The sequence below is a fragment of the Colobus angolensis genome, unplaced genomic scaffold (assembly GCF_000951035.1).
Source record: "Colobus angolensis palliatus isolate OR3802 unplaced genomic scaffold, Cang.pa_1.0 Scaffold132, whole genome shotgun sequence".
NCBI classification, from domain to species: Eukaryota; Metazoa; Chordata; class Mammalia; order Primates; family Cercopithecidae; genus Colobus; species Colobus angolensis.
The window spans coordinates 9,748,619-9,769,102 of NW_012114400.1; the positions used below are offsets into that span (position 1 = coordinate 9,748,619).

At 34.9% G+C, this 20,484-nt stretch overlaps 1 protein-coding gene across 2 annotated transcripts in view; it reads right to left on the reverse strand.

Moving 5' to 3' along the window:
* Window positions 1-20,484, reverse strand: part of UCHL5 (ubiquitin carboxyl-terminal hydrolase L5) — a 51,924-nt gene that overhangs the window by 16,239 nt on the left and 15,201 nt on the right. For both annotated transcript variants that reach the window (XM_011934206.1, XM_011934205.1), the window contains 4 exons: window positions 4,136-4,261; window positions 3,992-4,053; window positions 3,783-3,913; window positions 2,670-2,733 (listed from right to left, as the gene is read on the reverse strand). In XM_011934206.1, the coding sequence (XP_011789596.1) occupies window positions 2,670-2,733; window positions 3,783-3,913; window positions 3,992-4,053; window positions 4,136-4,261 (383 nt within the window). The remainder of the gene's footprint in view (window positions 1-2,669; window positions 2,734-3,782; window positions 3,914-3,991; window positions 4,054-4,135; window positions 4,262-20,484) is intronic.

Here is a 20,484-nt window from a genome sequence, read left to right on the forward strand (position 1 = left end):
CTATGCAGCCATAAAAAAGGATGAGTTCGTGTCCTTTGTAGGGACATGGATGCAGCTGGAAACCATCATTCTCAGCAAACTATGGCAAGAACAGAAAACCAAACATCGCATGTTCTCACTCATAGGTGGGAACTGAACAATGAGATCACTTGGACACAGGAAGGGGAATATCACACACCGGGGCCTATTGTGGGGATGGGGCAGGGGGGAGGGATAGCATTAGGAGATATACCTAATGTAAATGATGAATTAATGGGTGCAGCACACCAACATGGCACATGTATACATATCTAACAAACCTGCATGTTGTGCATATGTACCCTAGAATTTAAAGTATGAAAAAAAAAAAAGATCCAAAGTCTTACTTTTATAGATATAGAGAAAATTATAATAAAATTTATATGGGAAGGCAGAGGAACTATAATAGTTAAAACAATTTTCTAGAGAAGAATACAATGAAAGGCATCCATCTACCTGATTTCAAGACTTATAGTTACAGTAATCTACACAATGTAGTACTTGCAGAGGAACACATAAATGGAACAATGGACAGAACAGTGAGCCCAGAAATAGACCCACACAAATATGCTCCATTTTTGCAAAGGTGCAGGAGGAATTCAGTGGAGGAAGGATAGCCTTTTCAACTACTGGTGCCTGAGTAATTGAATATGCACAGGCAAAAAAAAATGACCCTTGACCTAAATGTCATACCATACACAAAATTTAACTCAAAATACATCATAGACTTACACGTAAAACATTAAACCATAAACTTTTAAGAAAATAACACAGGAAAAAAATATTTGGTCTCTACATCGAGACAAAGAATTCTTAGACTTGACAACAAAAACATAATTCATTGTGTGAAATATTGATAAACTGTACTTCATCATGATTAAGATCTTTTTGCTCTATGAAAGATCATTTTGGGAGTACGAGGGGATGGGCTACAGACTGGGAAAGAATATTTGCAGGCAATGTGTTTGATGAAGGATTAGTATCTAAAATACGTAAAGAACTTCAGGCTCAAGAGTCAAAAAAACAATCCAATCAGAGAATGAGCTAAAGGCACAAAAAGATTTTCAACATCATTAGTCACTGGGGAAATGCAGATTAAAACCACAATGAAGTATCACTATACATCTGTCAGAATGGTTAAAATAAATACGGTGATAGCACCAAATGCTAAAAAGGACGCAGAGGAACTAGACCATTAATATATTGCTGGTAGAAATATAAAATGATACAATCACTCCAGAAAAGAGTGTGGTAGTTTCTCAAAAAAATAAATACCCATTGACGATGCAACCCAGCAATGACACTCATAGGCATTTATCCCAGAGAAATGAAAACTTGTAGTCACAAAAAATCTGCACAAAAACGTTTATTGTAGTTTTATTCGCAGTAGCCAAAAAATAGAAAACAACCCAGATGTCCTTCAATTGATGAACAGGCAAAAAAATGGTATATCCATATCACAGAATACCATTTATGAATAAAAAATGAACTACTGATACACTTAATAACTTGGATGAATCTCCAGAGAATTAAACCGAGTGAAAAAGCTAATGCAAAAAGGTTACATATTGTAAAATTCATACATAGCTTTCTTTAAATCACAAAAATTATATAATTAGGGATTAAGGAGTGAAGGAAAGGGAAAGGCAGTGGGGGAGACAAGTGGTTGTGTCTAAAAAGAACAACATAAGGGATCTTTGTGGAGAGCAAATTTTGCTGTATCTTGACTACATCAATGCCAGTATCTTGGCTGTGATATTACACTCTAGTTTTGCAAGATGTTGCCATTGAAAGATTAAAAAACACACATGATGTCTCTGTATTATTTCTTACAACTGAATGTATATAATCATCTGAAATTGAATATATAATTACTCAAAAATAAAGAGCTTAATATTAAAAATAAAACCTCAAAATCAAAACTCTACAAAATAGCTATACAATTATCCAACAGTACAAAATATCTAGCCGGGTACAGCGGCTCATGCCTGTAATCCCAGCACTTTGGGAGGCCAAGGCTGGCAGATCACTTGAGGTCAGGAGTTTGAGACAAGCCTGGACAACATGGTGAAACCCCATCTCTACTGAAAATACAAAAATTAGCTGGGTGTGGTGGCATACGCCCATAATCCCAGCTACTCGGGATGCTGAGACACGAGAATCGCTTGAACCCGGGAGGCAGAGGTTGCAGTAAGCCGAGATTGCACCACTGCCCTCGAGCCTGGGCAACCGAGTGAGATACTGTCTCAAAAAATAAAAAAATAAAAATAAATAATTATTTAACTTAATGGAAATCTGTACGTTTAACTTCTCTAAAGACAAGATGACATACTACTACATGAAATTTAGAGATTTTCTGAAATAGACTTCTTAAACGCATTAACCCAATCAAAAGTAGATGTTTGGCTGGGCACAGTGGCTCACGCCTGTAATCCTACCACTTTGGGAGGTCGAGGCATGCGGATGGCTTGAGCTCAGGAGTCTGAGACCAGCCTGGGCAACATGGTGAAAACCCGTCTCTACAAAAAATTAAAAAAAAAAAAAAAACAAGTAGATGTTCAATGCACACTGCTAAAATAACAATAAAATACAAGTTTAAAAAATACTTAAAAAACAGAATATTATGCCAATAAGATTAGCTGAGCATTTACTTTTGTATCCTTTTTTCTATGACAGGCCTTACTGCACTGATCCAATCATCTTGATTGCATGCACCTAGAAAGAAATTTTAAAACAGTTAACACAAATAAAAATAAGAACAATCAACTTTAACATGCAAAAGTTTGGCCCCAAATATTTTTCTACAAATATTTTAACAAATTTAGAGCAGTAAAACTCTTCTTAGTATAATTATGTTGTTTCAATTCCATAAATAAATTTTTATAACAGACATAGAAAAGTAAGCATTTTTAAATATAGAGGCAGCAGGTAAATCTGCGTTAGATAAACTATTGGTTCCACGCATGTGGAATGGCAAAAAGTACAAACAAAATGAACCCATGTTAATTTTTTAAAAATCTAAAACAGTTTTAAAATCGAACAGTTTTATGAAGAGCCTGTAACATTAGATTCAACTAAAACAAGTTGCATTGGACTTCAAACCTAATATTAAAAAAAGAAAAACAAAATTTAATGAAGTCAAAATAAGGAGTTAAAATTATTTTGTGAACCTATTATTTCAGTAATCTTTGAGAGCCACAGATTGTACCCTCAACCTTGGTAAGTGTTTATCATTTTTTGCTCAGCATTAGAGATGGGGTGGGATCAGAACAAATCTATGCGTTGGCACAAAGGATAACACATTCACGCACTATTTAAATAGAGAACTTTTAAGAAAAATATTTTCTTGATTGCAAAACAATAAATTATCCACTTCCAAAGGAAAATACTTCAATACAGATGACAAGAAATGTTTGCTATCCTTTATGAATGGGTTAAAAATGACAAGAATAACTATTTAAGTTCACTAAGGGTAGTTTTTAAATGCTAAATGGAAAATAAAATATAAATTATGTAACCTATAGGTTAAAAACTAATTTTACTTGGGAAAAACTCAAAGGCCTCAACTGAACTATGGTAGTCAACATGTCCTTCCTGTATATTAATATAACATACTGAAGAGCTTAAGACCTTCATTATTTTATGTTGCCTCATAGTCACTTTCACCTTGAAAATTTAAGCAGCACTGTGACTAAAATGAGGGTAAATACCCAACAGATTTTCCTCTGACAAAAGTGAAACATGAGGGACAGGAACTGCATTACCTAAATCAATCGGTCCTTCTCTTAATCCATCTAATTCATACAGTCTTCCATTAACAGGAACATAACTGACAAAATGAAAAGCATCTTCTTCTTTTGCTGATGTCTTTGTATCAAATTCAAACATTTGTTGTCTATAGTAAATAAAAAAATAGTGAAACTCAAAGAAGCAAAGAAAGAAACAGTATTTATTTAACATAAAGTCTCTTTACCTGGCGAAACTGTTGTGTACTTGTCGAATCACATCTGAATTGCTCAGTGCCAAGCCTTTCATCTAAAATAATTTTTTAAAGTAGCCTATTAATATACAAACTTTCACAAATATGACATTTTAGGAATAAAAAGGTTGTACTCACAGCTGCATCAAAACTTTGTGAAAATTCTTTAAACTCCGATAATGTCTCGCCTAAATGGACATCCTGGTGGGTACAGTTCAGTAACACACTCACTATGGCTTGAGTAGCACAAGCATTATTAATTACCTAGAAAATATAAAAGTGAAGATATCAATGTGTTTAAAAAAAACAAAAAATGGTTTTTAACCAGTGACAATGATCCCAAAACATGAACAGTTTTCAAATTATATTTTATAAAGTCTCAGCATAAACAGAATAAATATGTTTAATGTCTATCCTAACCTATTTTCAGAAATTTGCTGCAATTCTGGAGTTGAAGATTCTAGGAAACCAAATGAACTCAATGAACTCATTACCAAAAACCAATCCAGTTAGGGTAACAAGACCAATCATCCTGATCGAAAACATGGCTGATTAAGCCAACAGAGCTTGTCCTCCTCTCCTATTCATTTCTTCCTAGACTCATTTCTACCTATTCAAATTCAATTCATATTTTATTACTGAGCATAAGCTTCAAGTCACCTATGTGATTTTAGAGAAATTCTGAAACAACTCACATTAGTTTCTACCCTCATTTGAATTCCCAAACAGGGTATATAATGTCCGCATATTTTTTTCACTCAATCATGTACAGTCTTTACATTGCTATCATCTAGCTGTTAATTGTTCATTTAACAAATTATCTGGATCTTACATTCTAGCCAAAGGAAAAAACATTTAGATAGCATTTACTATGTGCCAGTTACTTTTCTAGGCACTTCACATGTATTATTTCTTTTAATCCTCTCAACGACTTATGAAGAAGGAGTAATATTATCATCTTCATTTTAAATTTCTAGAAGCTGAGGCACAGAAGTTAAGTGCCCAGGGGCACACAGCCAATCTGGTTCTAGAATTTGTGTACATAGCCATCATGCTAGGCTGTCTCTGCACATACATGTGGTCTCTCCAACAAGATTATAAACCACTTTATGAACAGCAGTTTCTTCCACATTGCCTAAGTAACTACAGTACTGATCACAAAGCTGGAAAGAACCTCAGATGATCAGTGTGAACACCAGCAAGGTTAATCATAGAGCTGAATAATTTTTTAAATTACAGCTTAGTCCTACTACAGTATTATGCTACTATATTGTAATTAGTCTTTCCAATAATGCTAATTAGCTTATGATTTTACATTTTAGTAAGTTATCTATTTTTATCCTGCCTGATTTCAGAAGAAAAAAATTCAGTTATTTTCCTTCTTTAATTCTTATAATTCTCTATTTCCCATGTTGGTAGAGGTTTTTAAGGTCCTATCTACCAGTTCCTGAACTGCTGACTGAAGTATATTTGAGAAATTCCTTGATAAGACTGCACTCTCCATTACAGAACAGTCTCGTACTCCTACTTCTCAATAACTATAATAACATCACCATGCTTCTATAATTCTTCTCTTTAAGTATTTTCTTTTCAAAACTGTCTTAAAATTGATAAATCAGGAAAAAGTAGTGATAGATCCAGAATCCAATTAACATTGCTGCTGATTTATACGAGTAAATATTTTGACCTGAATCACAGTTTTTCAGTAAATTTGGATGAAAACTTTAATGATGAAAGAGGACTTCATAAATGTGGTTAACTAAAACACTGTAACACTTAGTACTCCCTTATCTTAGGTCAAAATTATCTAAGGTGAAATTATCTGAGGATAGCACAGTGGGAGGAATAAAGTTAGAAGTTACAATTTATACTTATTAACACATTCTTTCAAAATCAAGACACCTTAAAGATATAATATATACCCAATGTTAAACTAGGCAGTGAGCCTACAGCAAAAAATATTATCAAACATTTCTATAATCTAAGGACTTTGAATCTGTAATCCATTATTTTAGGATTTTAAGAAGTAGAAAAAATTCTTGTGGTTACTTGCTTTTTTGATGTCAATAATAATGTACACTGTCCATGATATATTAAAGCTCATTTTGTATGTGTGTGTGAGAAGAAAAGTTACAATGTACAAGCGTATGAGAATATTGTCTTCAAGTTTTAAAATGAGTTTAGTGCCACCAAGTGGTTATGCTATACATAGTACAAAATTAATAAAAAATAGAAAAAAAAATTTTAAAGTGTATAGCCATTCATTCATTCATTCAAATAATACTTAACTGAGCAACTACTATGTGCCGGACATTGTAATAAATGCTGAATAGTGAATAAGAAAGATGTGGTCCTTGTCCTCATAAATCTCACATAAAAATAATCTTATATATAGTCAAATAAAGTTCTATTTGAAAGAACTTTAACTCATGTCACAAAAAATCTATTGCAGTATGAACTATTTAGGTAGTTCTCAACTTTAAAAATCATGTTTTTTTTTTTTTTTTGAGATGGAGTCTAGCTCTGTCTCCCAGGCTGGAGTGCAGTGGCCGGATCTCAGCTCACTGCAAGCTCCACCTCCCAGGTTTACGCTATTCTCCTGCCTCAGCCTCCTGAGTAGCTGGGACTACAAGCACCCGCCGCCTCGCCCAGCTAGTTTTTTGTATTTTTTAGTAGAGACGAGGTTTCACCGTGTTAGCCAGGATGGTCTCGATCTCCTGACTTCGTGATCCGCCCGTCTCGGCCTCCCAAAGTGCTGGGATTACAGGCTTGAGCCACCGCGCCCGGCCAACTTTAACTTTAGTTTATTCTAAGTGTCCTACTTTAACTCTCGCTTTTAAGATATTTTAAAATAAAGCAGTAGAGTTCAATAGAAATGAGGCTACAGCACAGGGTCTCAAGGAGGACTGACCCAGAACCTTAAGAGTTTGGTTTGAATTCCTTTGCCAGGATATATAGTCTTTAGTTAATCAGGACACTTCTACTCCCTATTTCTTACACACAATCCAATTCACACATTCATGATGACAATCTGATACTGAAGGCATTTGATTTTGTAATCCCCAGACTAAAGAATAATTTCTTTTCAAAGCTTATACAAAAGAAGAGTAGATGTCCAGAGGGATAATACAAAAATAGCTTAAAGTACTGCCTATATAAATTATAGTCAATCAAAAAACAAGCAAGGGGAAAGGATTCCCTATTTAATAAATTATGTTGGAAAAACTGGCTAGCCATATGCAGAAAACTAAAACTGGACCCCTTCCTTATACCATATACAAAAATTAACTCAAGACGGATTAAAATTTTAAGAGTAAGACCTAAAACCACAAAAACCCTAGAAGAAAACCTAAGCAATACCATTCAGGACATAGGCATGGGCAGACTTCATGACTAAAACACCAAAAGCAATTGCAACAAAAAACAAAATTGACAAATGGGGATCCAATTAAACTGAAGAGCTTCTGCACAGCAAAAGAAACTATCATTGGAGTGAACGGGCAACCTACAGAATGGAAGAAAATTTTTGCAATCTATCCATCTGAAAAAGGGCTAATATCCAGAATATACAAGGAACTTAAACAAATATAGAAGAAAAAAACAACCCCATCAGAAAGTAGACGAAGTATATGAACAGACACTTTTCAAAAGAAGACATTTATGCGGCCAAAAACATATGAAAGAAAGCTCATCATCACTAGTCATTAGAGACATGCAAATCAAAACCACAATGAGATACCATCTCACGCCAGTTAGAATGGTGATCACTTAAAGTCAGGAAAGAACAGATACTGAAGAGGATGTGGAGAAATAGGAAAGCTTTTACATTGTTGGTGGGAGTGTAAATTACTTCAACCATTGTGGAAGACAGTGTGGCAATTCCTTAAGGATCTGGAACTAGAAATACCATTTGACCCACCAATCCCATTACTGGGTATATACCCAAAGCATTACAAATCATTACTATAAAGACACATGCACACATATGTTTATTGCAGCACTATTCACAATAGCAAAGGCTTGGAACCAACCCAAATGTCCATCAATGTTAGACCACTTATATACCATGGACTACTATGCAGCCATAAAAAAGGATGAGTTCATGTCATTTGTGGGGACACGGAGGAAGCTGGAAACCATCGTTCTCAGTAAACTAACACAGGAATTCTCAGTAAACTAACACAGGAATAGAAAACCAAACATGTTCTCACTCGTAAGTGGGAGTTGAACAATGAGAACCACTGAGTGCGAACCACTCAGTGAGAACACTGAGGAACAGAAAACCAAACACCGCATGTTCTCAATTGTAAGTGGGAGTTGAACAACGAGAACATATGGGCACAGGGAGGCGGGTGGGGGGCTAGGGGAGGGATAGCATTAGGAGAAATACCTAATGTAGATGATGGGTTGATGAGTGCAGTAAACCACCATGGCACATGTATACCTGTGTAACAAACCTGCACATTCTGCACATGTATCCCAGAACTTAAAGTATACAAAATATATACAATAAGTTAAACACAAAAAAATTATTGTCAATCTTCATTGAGTCATAGCTACTGCAATATAAATTCATAAATTTTTAATTTTTTTAATAGTCAAGGAAAAAGTTTGAGATTGTAACAGTAGCTTTCCCACAAGAAAGTGATACTGAAAAAAAATATAAATGTTTTGCTCATGAATACTCTATAAAGAAAGATACACAGAAAAAAGGGATGAACACCAGAAAAATAAAATACTAAAGGAAAAAATCATTTTATACTGGAGTATCAGAGAAAGTTTTTTTACGAATGTGAAATTTTAATAGGGGTTCGAAAGCCTGGTAGGAACTAGAGAATAGAGAAGTAAATTCATTTTTAAAAGTGAGAACAGTTTGAACAAAAGAACAAATTAAGATGTTTGATGTGCTTGTTGTTCAAGAGACAATGAGCACATCGGTCATTTGAACTAGTGTGGTTATAGTCACAGTGGGGGTTATTATTTACCTTGTTAAGTCACTGGCCTTGAGGAATTAGGAGTTTACCCAAAGAGTAAGACATTTTGAATACAGAAATAAAATAATCAAAACAGTGGTTCAGAAAGATTCAGTTTAAGTCAATTTACAGGAAGGACTGAAGGTGGCAAAAAGGAGAAACAAGATCAGCCAGGTTCCTACCCTAATAAAAGTATGAAATAATAAAGAGTGGTAGGTTAATATAATACATAAAACCACTATCACACAAACATGTAAGTAAGAAATCTAGGAATCAGAAATATAACTGAAAATAAAATAAGATTAAAAACAAAAGACTATTAATAACAACCATATGAAATGATTTTGAAAATTTAAGCTGAAATGAAGAAAACTTTTAAAAAAATACATCTTACCAGAACCAACTCAAGAAGAAATAAAGAACCACAATAGTCCCTTAACTATTGAACTGAAGCAGTATTTTAAAACATTCTCACAAAGAAAATACCAGGCCTACATGGATATACAGGTCAATTCTACAAAAATTTTGAAGAAATATATCACCTTAATTTTATACGAATTGAATTCTTCAAGACAATAAAAATAAGAGAAAATTCCAACTCATTTCATGAAGCCAGGATAACCTTAATACTAAAACGAGTCAAAGCCATTACTCAAGAGGAAAAATTAAGATACATTTCATTCAAAAATTTAAATGCAAAAACTAAACAAAATACTACTATATTTAACTCAACAGTGCATAAAAAGAGAATACACCCTGACCAAGTGGGCTTATCCCAGGTTTGGAAGAATAATTTAATGTTAGAAAAATCCAAACATAATTAACTGCATTAACCTAGAAAAGGAAGAAAATACAGAAGATCATCTCAATAGAGGCAGAAAAATGAATTGAAAAAATTTAATATACTTTCATAATAAACACACTAATTAATAACAGAACATTAAAAATAAAAAAGCTGGAGTAAACATCATCCTAAATGGAGAAATGGTAAAAGGCATTCCCTTTTAAGTTGCAAATGGTTTTACTGGAGAGTCTTAGCCAGGAACTAAGACAAGAAAAATAAATTAGAGTCAAAAGGATTATAAAGGAGGAAATAAAACTATCATTATTTACACCTGATATGGTCATTTTGATAAAAACACACCCACTCAAGAAAAAAAAAACAAATTATTAGTGATAATAGAAAAGTTTAGCAGGATGGCTAAATATAATATTAATAGATGAAAGTGAATTGCCTGTCTTTATGCCAAAGGCAACAACCTAAAAAAATAAAACTACCCAAAGAAAACTACTCCAAGTCATATAATAATCAAACTCTCAAAGGTTAAAGACAAAGAAAGGATCCTAAAGGCAGTAAGGTAAAACAAGCAAACAAAATATAAAGGTGCTTCAATTCATCTAGCAACGGGGTTCTCAACAGAAACCATATAGGCCAGGAGGGAGCGGGATAAAATTTTCAAATTCTAAAAGAAAAAGAAAAGGTCACTCAAGAATACTCTCTCCAGCAAAGCTATCCTTCAAATATGAAGGAGAAGTAAAGTCTTTCCCATACAAAAGCTGAGAGAAGTGGACACCACGAGACCTGTCTTACAAGAAATGCTAAGGGCAGTTCTTCAATCTGAACAGAAAAAAACACTAATGTGCAAAACCAAAACATTTTAAGGTCTAAAATCCACTGGTAAAAGTAAATCACAAACAAATCCAGAATAATATTGTCACTGTGGTATGCAGTCTGCTCATAACTCTGGTATAAAGCCCAAAAGACAAATAATAATACCAATAGCAACCTGCTGAAACAGACAATATAAGAAATATGTATATTGACAAAACAGAAAGTCAAAATATAGGGGGTAAAAAGTTAAAGCATAGAGTTTTTTACTTTGCTTCTATTCTTTTCTTTATAATCTAAGTTGTTATCTCTTTATAATAACATGTTCTATGTATATGTTTTGTAAGCTTCATGGTAAGTGCAATGCAAAAACTTGTAATAGATTCACTAAAAATAAAAAATAACAAATTAAAACATACTACCTGAGAAAATTTCTTAACAACAAAGGAAGACTGTAAGAAATGAAGAGACCAATTACAAAACAACCAGAAAACAAGCAACAAAATGGCAGTAATAAGTCCTCACTCATCAATAATAACACTGAATGTAAACAGACTCAATACTTCAATTAAAAGGCATAGAGTCTCTCAGTTCATAAGGATATAAAACCCCATAATATGGTGCATACAAATAACCCACTTCACCTATAAAGATATACAGACCAAAAGGGAAAGGGTGGAAGAAGATATTCTGTGCAACTGGAAACCAAAAAAAAAAGAAAAAAAAAAAGAACAGGACTACCTATCCTTGTATCAGATAAAAAAGACTGCAAATGAAAGACTATAAAAACAGACAAAGAAGGTCACTACATAATGATAAAGGGGTCAATCTAGCAAGAGAATATAACTATTATAAATATGTATACATGTAACACCTGAGTTCCCAAGTGTACAAATATAAAGCAAGCGTTTATAGATCTAAAGCAAATACTATCTACTCTGACAGATCATGCAGACAGAAAACCAAAAAATAAACATCAGAATTTAACTACAGACTAAACCAAATAAACCTAACGGACATTTATAGAACGTTTCACCCAGCTGCTGCAAAATACACATTATTTTCATCAGCATATGGACATCCAGCATATATCCAGGATAGACCATGTTAGTCCACAAAACAAGTCTCAATAAATCACTGAATGGTATGATTTATAGTAAAAAAAAAAAAAAAAACCAAGTTTCTTTTCAGAGCACAATAGAATAAAACTAGGAATTAATAAAAGAAACCTTGGAAAATACACAAACACATAGAGATTAAACAACATGCTACTGAATAATGAATAGGCCGATAAAGAAAATAAGAAAAAATTTTAAAAATGCATTGAAACAAATAAAAATGGAAATACAGCATACCAAAATCTGTGAGACACGGCAAAAGCATACTAAGAGGGAAATTCATAAAATATCAAAAAAGTAGAAAGACTCCAAATAAACCACTTAATTATATACCCCAAGGAACTAGAAAAGCAGGAACAAACCAAACCCAAAATTATTAGGAGGAAAGAAATAATAAAGACCAGAGCAGAAATCAATGAAATTGAGACTTAAAAAAACAATATTAAGATCAAGGAAATGGAACATTTCCAGGAAAGGTAAACAAAACTGACACACCTTTACCCAGGCTAAGAAAAAAGAAAGATGATCCAAATACATAAAATCAGAAACAAAACAGGACACATAACATCTGAGACCACAGAAATACAAAGAAGAATTAGAAACTGTTATGAACAGCCATATACAAAAAAATTTGGAAAACCTAGAAATGGATAAATTCCTAGACACACACAACCTACCACGAGTGAACCAGGAGGGGATAAAAAATCTCAACAAACTAATAAGTAATGAGATCAGAGCCATAATTAAAAGTAAAGCAAAGCCCAGGACTTGACAACTTCATTACTAAATTCTACCCAACATTTAAAGAATGAATGCTAATTTTACTCAAACTCTTCAAAAAAATTGAAGAAGAAGGAATGCTTTCAAACCCATTCTACAAAACCAGTATTATTCTGATACCAAAACCAGGCAAGGCCACAACAAAAAAACTACAGACCAGTATCACTGATGATAACAGATGCAAAAATCTTCAACTAAATAGTAACAAACCAAATTAAATAGTAACAAACCAAATTTGATAGTACCACATTAAAAAGATCATTTACCATGATTAAGTAAGCGTCATCCAGGGATGCAAGATGCTTCAGTATACGCTAATCAAGAAATGTGATACCAAGAAAAAAACTACCTAATTATTTCAACAGTTGCTGAAAAAGCATTTGATAAAATTTAACATCTCTTTATGACAAAAACCCTCAATACACTGGATATGGAAGGTACATACCTCAATACAATAAAAACCATATAAAACAGATTCACAGCTAATATCATACCAAAAAAAAAATGAAAGTCTTAGGCCAGGTGTGGTGGCTCACGCCTGTAATCCTAACACTTTGGAAGGCCGTGGCAGGTGGATCACGAGGTCAGGAGATCGAGACCATCCTGGCTAACATGGTGAAACCCTGTCTCCACTCAAAATACAAAAAATTAGCTGGGTGTGGTGGCGGACACCTAAAGTCCCAGCTACTCAGGAGGCTAAGGCAGGAGAATGGCATGAACCAGCAAGGCAGAGCTTGCAGTGAGCTGAGATCGTGCCATTGTAGTCCAGTCTGGGTGACAGAGCAAGACTCTGTCTCAAAAAAAAAAAAAAAAAAGGAAGTCTTTTCTTTAAGATCAGGAACAAGACAAGGATGATCATTTTTACCATTTTATTCAATGTAAGACTGCAAGTCCTGCCTAGAGCAACCAGGCAAGAGAAGGAAATAAAGGGCATCCAAACTGGAAAGGAAGAAGTCAAACTAGCACTGTTCATAGCTGACATAATCTTAGAAAAATCTAAAGACCACCAAAAAACTCTTGGAACTGATAAACGAGTTCAGTAAAGTTGCAGGATATAACCAAGCACAGTAGCTCACACCTGTAATCCCAGCACTTTGGGAGGCTGAGGCAGGAGGAATGCTTGAGCCCAGGAGTTTAAGACCAGCTGGGCAACATAATGAGACCCTGTCTCTACAGAAAATTCTAAAAATTAGCCACGTGTGCTAGTGAACACTTGTAGTCCTAGCTACTCAGGATGCTGAGGCAGGAGGATTGCTTGAGCCCAGGAGCACGCGGTTATAGTGAGCTATGACTGTGCTACTTTACTCCAGCCTGAATGACAGAGCAAGGCCCTGTCTCAAAAACAAAAAGTTGCAGGATATAAAGTCAGCATACAAAAATCAGCTGCTATCATATGTACAAACAGTGAATCCGAAAAAGAAATTAAGGAAAAAAATCCTACTTAAAAGACCTACAAAGAACATAAAATAGGCCAGGTGCAGTGGCTCAAGCCTATAATCCCAGTACTTTGGGAGCCCAAGGCAGGCAGATCACTTAAGGCCAGGAGTTTGAGACCAACCTGGCCAATATGGCAACATCCTGTCTCTACTAAAAATACAAAAATTAGCCTGGCATGTGGCACATGCCTGTAATCCCAGCTACTCAGGAGGCTGAGGCACGAGAATAGCTTGAACTTGGGAGGTGAGACAGAGATGAGCCAAGATTGTGTCACTACACTCCAGCGTGGGTGATTGAGTGAGATTATGTCTCAAAAAAAAAGAAGAATATAAAATACCTAGGAATCAATTTAACCTAAGAAGTACAAGATCTACACAAGGACAAGTATAAAGTACTAATGAAGAGTTTACCAAAAACTGGATATTCCATGCCCATGAACTGGAAGAATTAATATTGTTAAAATGACAATTCTACTGAAAGCAATGGACAGATTCAACGCACTCCCTATCAAAATATCAACGGCCTTCTTCACAGAAACAGAAAAAGCAATTCCAAAATTTATATGGAACACAAAAGACCCAGGATGGCCAAAGCAATCCTGAGCAAAAAGAACAAAATTGGAAGAATCACATTATCTGACTTCAAAATAGACTACAAAGTTGTGATAACCAAATCAACAAGATTGTAGCATAAATAGGCACATAGAACAATGGAACAGAATAGAGAATCCAGATATAAATCCATACATTTACAGATGAATCATTTTCAACAAAGGTGCCAAGAATATACAATAGAGAAAGGATAGCCTCTCCAATAAATGGTTCTGGGAAAACTGGATAACCATTGCAGAAAAAACAAACTAGATCCCACTACCCCACTATACACAAAAATCAAATCAAAGTGGATTAAAGACTTAAACATAAGACTTGAAACTATGAAACTACTACAAGAAAGCATTGAGGAAAATTTCCAGGACGTTGGTCGGGGCAAAAAATTTTTAGTAAGACCTCAAAAAAACATAAACAACAAAATAAAAAATAAATGAATAGGATTATACCAAACTAAGAAGCTTCTGCATAACAAAGGAACCAAAATTTATACGGTTCAACAAAGTAAAGAGACAACCCACAGAATGGGAGAAAATATTTGCAAACTACCCATTTTACAAGGGATTAACAACCAGGATATATAAGAAGCTCAAGCAACTCAATAGGAAAATATTAAAAAATCAGATTTAAAAATGGGCAGAAAATCTGAATAGACATTTCCCAAAAGACATACAAATGGCCAGCAGGTATATAAAAAAATGCTCAACAGCATTAATCATCAGAGCAATGCAAATCAAAACTACAATGTTATCATCTCACCCAAGTTAAAATGGCTTGTAACAAAAAGGGAATGACAGGTAAGTAGTGAGGAGGTGGAGAAAGGGGAACCCCCATAAACACTATTGGTAGAAATGTAAATTTGTATAGCTACCATGGAAAACTGTCTGGAGGTTATTAAAAACTAAAAAGAGAACTACTGTATAATCCAGCAATCCACTACTGGGTATACAGATCCAAAAGAAGGGAAATAAATATATCAAAGAGATATCTGCACTCCTATGTTTTTATTATGGCACTATTAATAATAGCCAAAATATATAATCAACTTAAGTGTCCATCAATGGATGAATGGATAAAGAAAATGTAGTACATATATACACACACACACACAAAAATATATACGCACACACACACACACAATGTGAGATTATTCAGCCATAAAAAAGAATGAAATCCTGTTATTTGGAGCAATATGGAAATGGAGATCATTATGTTAAATGAAATAAGCCAAGTACAGAAACACAAATATCTAATGTTCTCACTCACATGTGAAAGTTAAAACAGTGAATCTTCAGGATAGAAAGTAGACTGATGGTTGCCAGAGGCTGGGAAGGGTGGGGTGGTGAAGGGGATGAAGGGAGTTTGATTAATGGGTACAAATATACAGTTTGATAGAAGAAAGAAGACCTAATGTTTGACAAATCAGTAAGGTGCCTATTGATTACAATAATCTATCATATATTTCAAAATAGCTATAAGAGGATAATTTGAATGTTTCTAGCATAAAGACAAATATTTAAGGGATTGATATCCCAATTACACTAATTTGATCTTTATAAATTATATGAATGTATTAAATTATCACATGTATCCCCAAAATATCTACATCTACTATGTATCAACAAATTTTTTTTTTTTTAACAAAAGCACAATTAACCCCACTGAAAAATAACATAAACAAGAATTTCACAGAGGAAATACATATTGGCCACTAAGCACATGAAGATCATTTCAATATGATTAGTGATCAGGGAGACATAAGCCAAGACAAGACAAAAATGAAGCAGCATTTTGGAACCAATTAGCTGACAAAAATTTAAAAGCCTAGCAATGCCACGTGTTGTAATATGTGGCTTTCTAACAACTCTTACATATTGCTAGTGGAAGTGCAAATTTGAACAGCTACTTCAGAAAACGTTTAGATACTTCCTCCAAAAGTTGCACATTTACATATTAGATGAAATAGTCATTCTACTTCTAGGTATATACCAGGAGAAACTTGCAAATGTACAAAAAATGTTTACAGCAACACAATTCACAGTAACTCAAATTGAAAACCCAAAGAACAAACTACAGAAGAGTAAGTAAACTGTAGCATGCTAGTGCAGTTGGTATCATACAGCATGCAAAATAAATTAACTATCATAATAAACTTACGGATGAATCTTAACAATATAATATTAAGTGAAAAAAGTAGGCTAGGCATAATGGTTCACATCTGTAATCCCAGCACCCTGTGAGGGCAAAGGTGGGAGAATCATTTGATTCTAGGAGTTAGAGACCAGCCTGGGTAACATAATGAGATTCTGTCTCTACAAAAAATATAAAAAATTAGCAGGGCATGGTGGTGTGCATCCATGGTCCCAGCTACTCAGAAGCCTAAAGCAGGAGGTTGAGGCTACAATGAGCTGTGATCACACCATTGCACTCCAGCCTGGGTGACTGAGATCCTGTCTCCAAAAACAAACAAACAAACAAAAAACACTCCCAAAATTTATATAGAGCACGATACTTTTATCAAGTTAAAATTTTATTTACAAACACCTTTTTCAGGATTACAAAAAATATACATAAAAAGGAAATGGTAAACAGAATTCAACATAAGGGTTACTTACACTGGATGGAAAGAGGGAAGATGAGAAGTACATTGAACGATGGGTGGGACAGAAGGAAATCACATAGATAAAGTTTATTTCGGTGGTAGGTTCTTAGGCACTTACTTTGTTTCTTAAAATAATCAAATAAATAAAAGGAGACCGTGAGTAAACCAATCATACATATGTGTTATTAACCAAGGATTCTTATAATCCCACTCTGGGTACCTTAAGAGCAACTTTTTAGGAAAAAAGAAAAACAGCCATCATCATAATGTCTTCCTCCTCCGTCCTCACATCTAATCTATTACACATTAAAGATGCTAGTACTTGATCTCTAAATATTATTCAAATCTATTCACATCTCTCTTTACTTCCAATTTTTTGTTTACTATAACATGGACTTCTGCAAAAGCCTCCTAACTTACATCTACTCATGTCCTACACTACTTCTCAAATGCAATCCCAACACTGGAGCGAAAATGGCCTCTTCTAAGTGAAAATCTGTTCATGACACTCCAGTAACTTTCTATTACTCTAAAGATACAAACAAAAGTCTCAATCACAGCCTAAAATGCCCTGTAAGATCTGACCTCTGTCTGCATCTGTAGGCTAGAGTATATAAATTTTATCTAGGCTCATGACCACCTGGAATGAAGACAACTTTCTTAGTGTCTTCTACTGCTAACTCAAATGACTGAGTTTTGGCCAGAGACAAGTATGCATGTGACATGGGCAAATTCTATAAAAGGGAAGGGAGTGTGCTTTCCCCTTCCTCCCTGTCTGAATACAGAATTGAGAAAGAATGGCTGAAGCTCCAGAGATCATCTTGGACCATGAGATAACCTTTAGAACAGAAAACATACACAAAGGAGCAAAACAAAAGCGCCTGGAGCCTTGACAGCTCTTAAATATTACTTAAAAAAAAAAACAACAAAACTATGTCTTATATTTTTTCTCTATGCCTATGCCTAACTGTACCTAATCCTGGCTAACATATTTCCTGTTCGCTTCATATCTCATGACATCTCCCCTTTGCTGTGCACAGTTCAGCTACATTGGTCTTCTTCCAGTACCTTTTACTAGTCTTATTCACTTTTGCTATAAAGCTGTAATTAATCTGGAATGATCCTGAACCTCTCTCCCCTAGTTAATACCTACTTAACCTTTAGATTTCAGCTGAACTGTCACTTACTCAGAGAGGCTTTCTCTCTGACAAGGTGAAGTCCCACTTTTATGAATATAGTAAAGAAATTAACCTTGCCCAAAGAGAGGTCAGCGCTTTGCCCTTGGTTTCTGGGAGATGAGCTCTAAGTCCTTGAAAAGTCATGCCTAAGAATGTCTTTGTTTACCTGGGAGCTTTGGGCCACACTGATAGTCTAACAATGTGACTTGGGTCGGGGGGCCGTATTGGGTCAAGATTATCAGCTCAACCTCCTGTGGGGCTGGAGACTAAGGTCAGCCACATGGGTGGCCAACCAGGTCTATGTGACCAAGGCCCAATAAAAACTTTGGACACCAAGAATCGGATGAGGTTCCTTGGATGGCAATACTCTGCATATTGTCACACAGCGTTGCCAGAATAGTGAGCATTGTCTGTGACGCTACTGGGAGAAGACAACTGGAAGCTCTGCACATGGAACTTTCCTGAACTCTACCCCACATGGCTCTTCACTTGGCTAATTTTAATCTACATTCTTTTGTCGTAGTAAGCCATAATCACGAGTATAGCAGCTTTCAGTGACATCTATGAGTCTTCTAATCAATTATAGAACCTGAGGATGATCTGGGGACCCCCGTCATCACAAGGCTGCAATGCTATCAGAAATGAACGTGGTCCTGAGGATCCCAAACTCTACAGTTGGTGTTCAAAGTGAGGGTAGTTTCATGGATAGTTCCTAAACTTCGTAATATAGTTCTCATTTCACTCCATTCAGCACTTATCATCATTGTAATTTTATATTTAATTGATTAATATCAGTTGCTTCCACTAAACTTTAAGCATATTTGAGGGCAGGAATCATGGTACTTTTACATTCTCGAAGCACCACAGTATCTGGCACATTGTAGGTATTCAATCATTCTTTTCTGAAAGACTGAACAGATGGAGTCACACAAATTCAGTACCACTGCAGCATGATTTTAAGCAAGTAAATCACACCTCAGTTCTCTCATCAGTGAAATAACAAGACTACAATATTTTGTGGAGGGAGAACAGTTATCAAAATTTCATTTCTGGATCCTTATATACAAATTGCAATTACTAGGATATATTTCTTTCCTCAATATTTTATTAACCAATGATACACAGACACACAGACACACAACCCCCTTGAATTAGAGTATATGATCAGCACAAAATACCTCTCTATATTGAGGTAATCCCATTATAAATGTCATTTAGTTAATCTGTATAACCTTATCAAATAAATATGATTTCATTAAATTTTTTCAAATTTCTGAAAATACTCCCGACATCCTGGATTGGAAATTATTACTGTAAGTCCTTGAAACCTAAAATCAACTATTACATATTGATGTAATATATATTATAACTCTCCTAGCATAGGCTTATAGGAGGCATATACTAAAAAGACTGACATATTAATAGGGAATTATTGACCTGTCAATTTAATATGAACTGTTAGCAAAATAAAGTACCAACAATGATATGGGGAATCACTAATCTGACACTTTCATAAACACAACTGGAATAATACAAATAAAACACTGTAAGAGAAAAATGTAACACAGAACTAAAAAATATCAAGGGACTCTATAAAGTCATACTCTACTATCATTTTTTTCTTTGTGTATAGAGTACTTTCTTATACCTTAAAAATAGCTAGGTCTCCATAAATCAGACATCATAGTATCCCAGTGTTAGTAAATTCTAGCACTCTTTAACAATAATATTCTTAGAGATGAACAGTTTGGTCTGCATTTATTGGATACCTATCACGTACCAAGGACTGAATATAAAAACAAAATCCCTAACTGCCAGGTTTACAATTTAGTGTGGAAGAAACACAATTAATTAATTTACTGATACAGTTTGTAAATCTGTCCCTGCCCAAACCTCATGGTGAAATGTAATCCCCAATGCTGAAGGTGGGGCCTGGTGGGAGGTGTTTGGATCAAGGGGGTAGATCCTTTATGAATTGCTTAGGCCATCCCCTTGGTGTTAAGTGAGCTCTTGCTCAAAATCTGATCATTCAAAAGTGTGTCCTCCATTCTCTCTTTCTCTCTCGCTCCAGCTCAGCCATGTGAGATGTCTCTTCCTGCTTTGCTTACCACCACGAGTAAAAGCTTCCTGAGGCCTCCCAAGAAGCTGACCAGATGCCACCACCAGGCTTCCTATAAAGCCT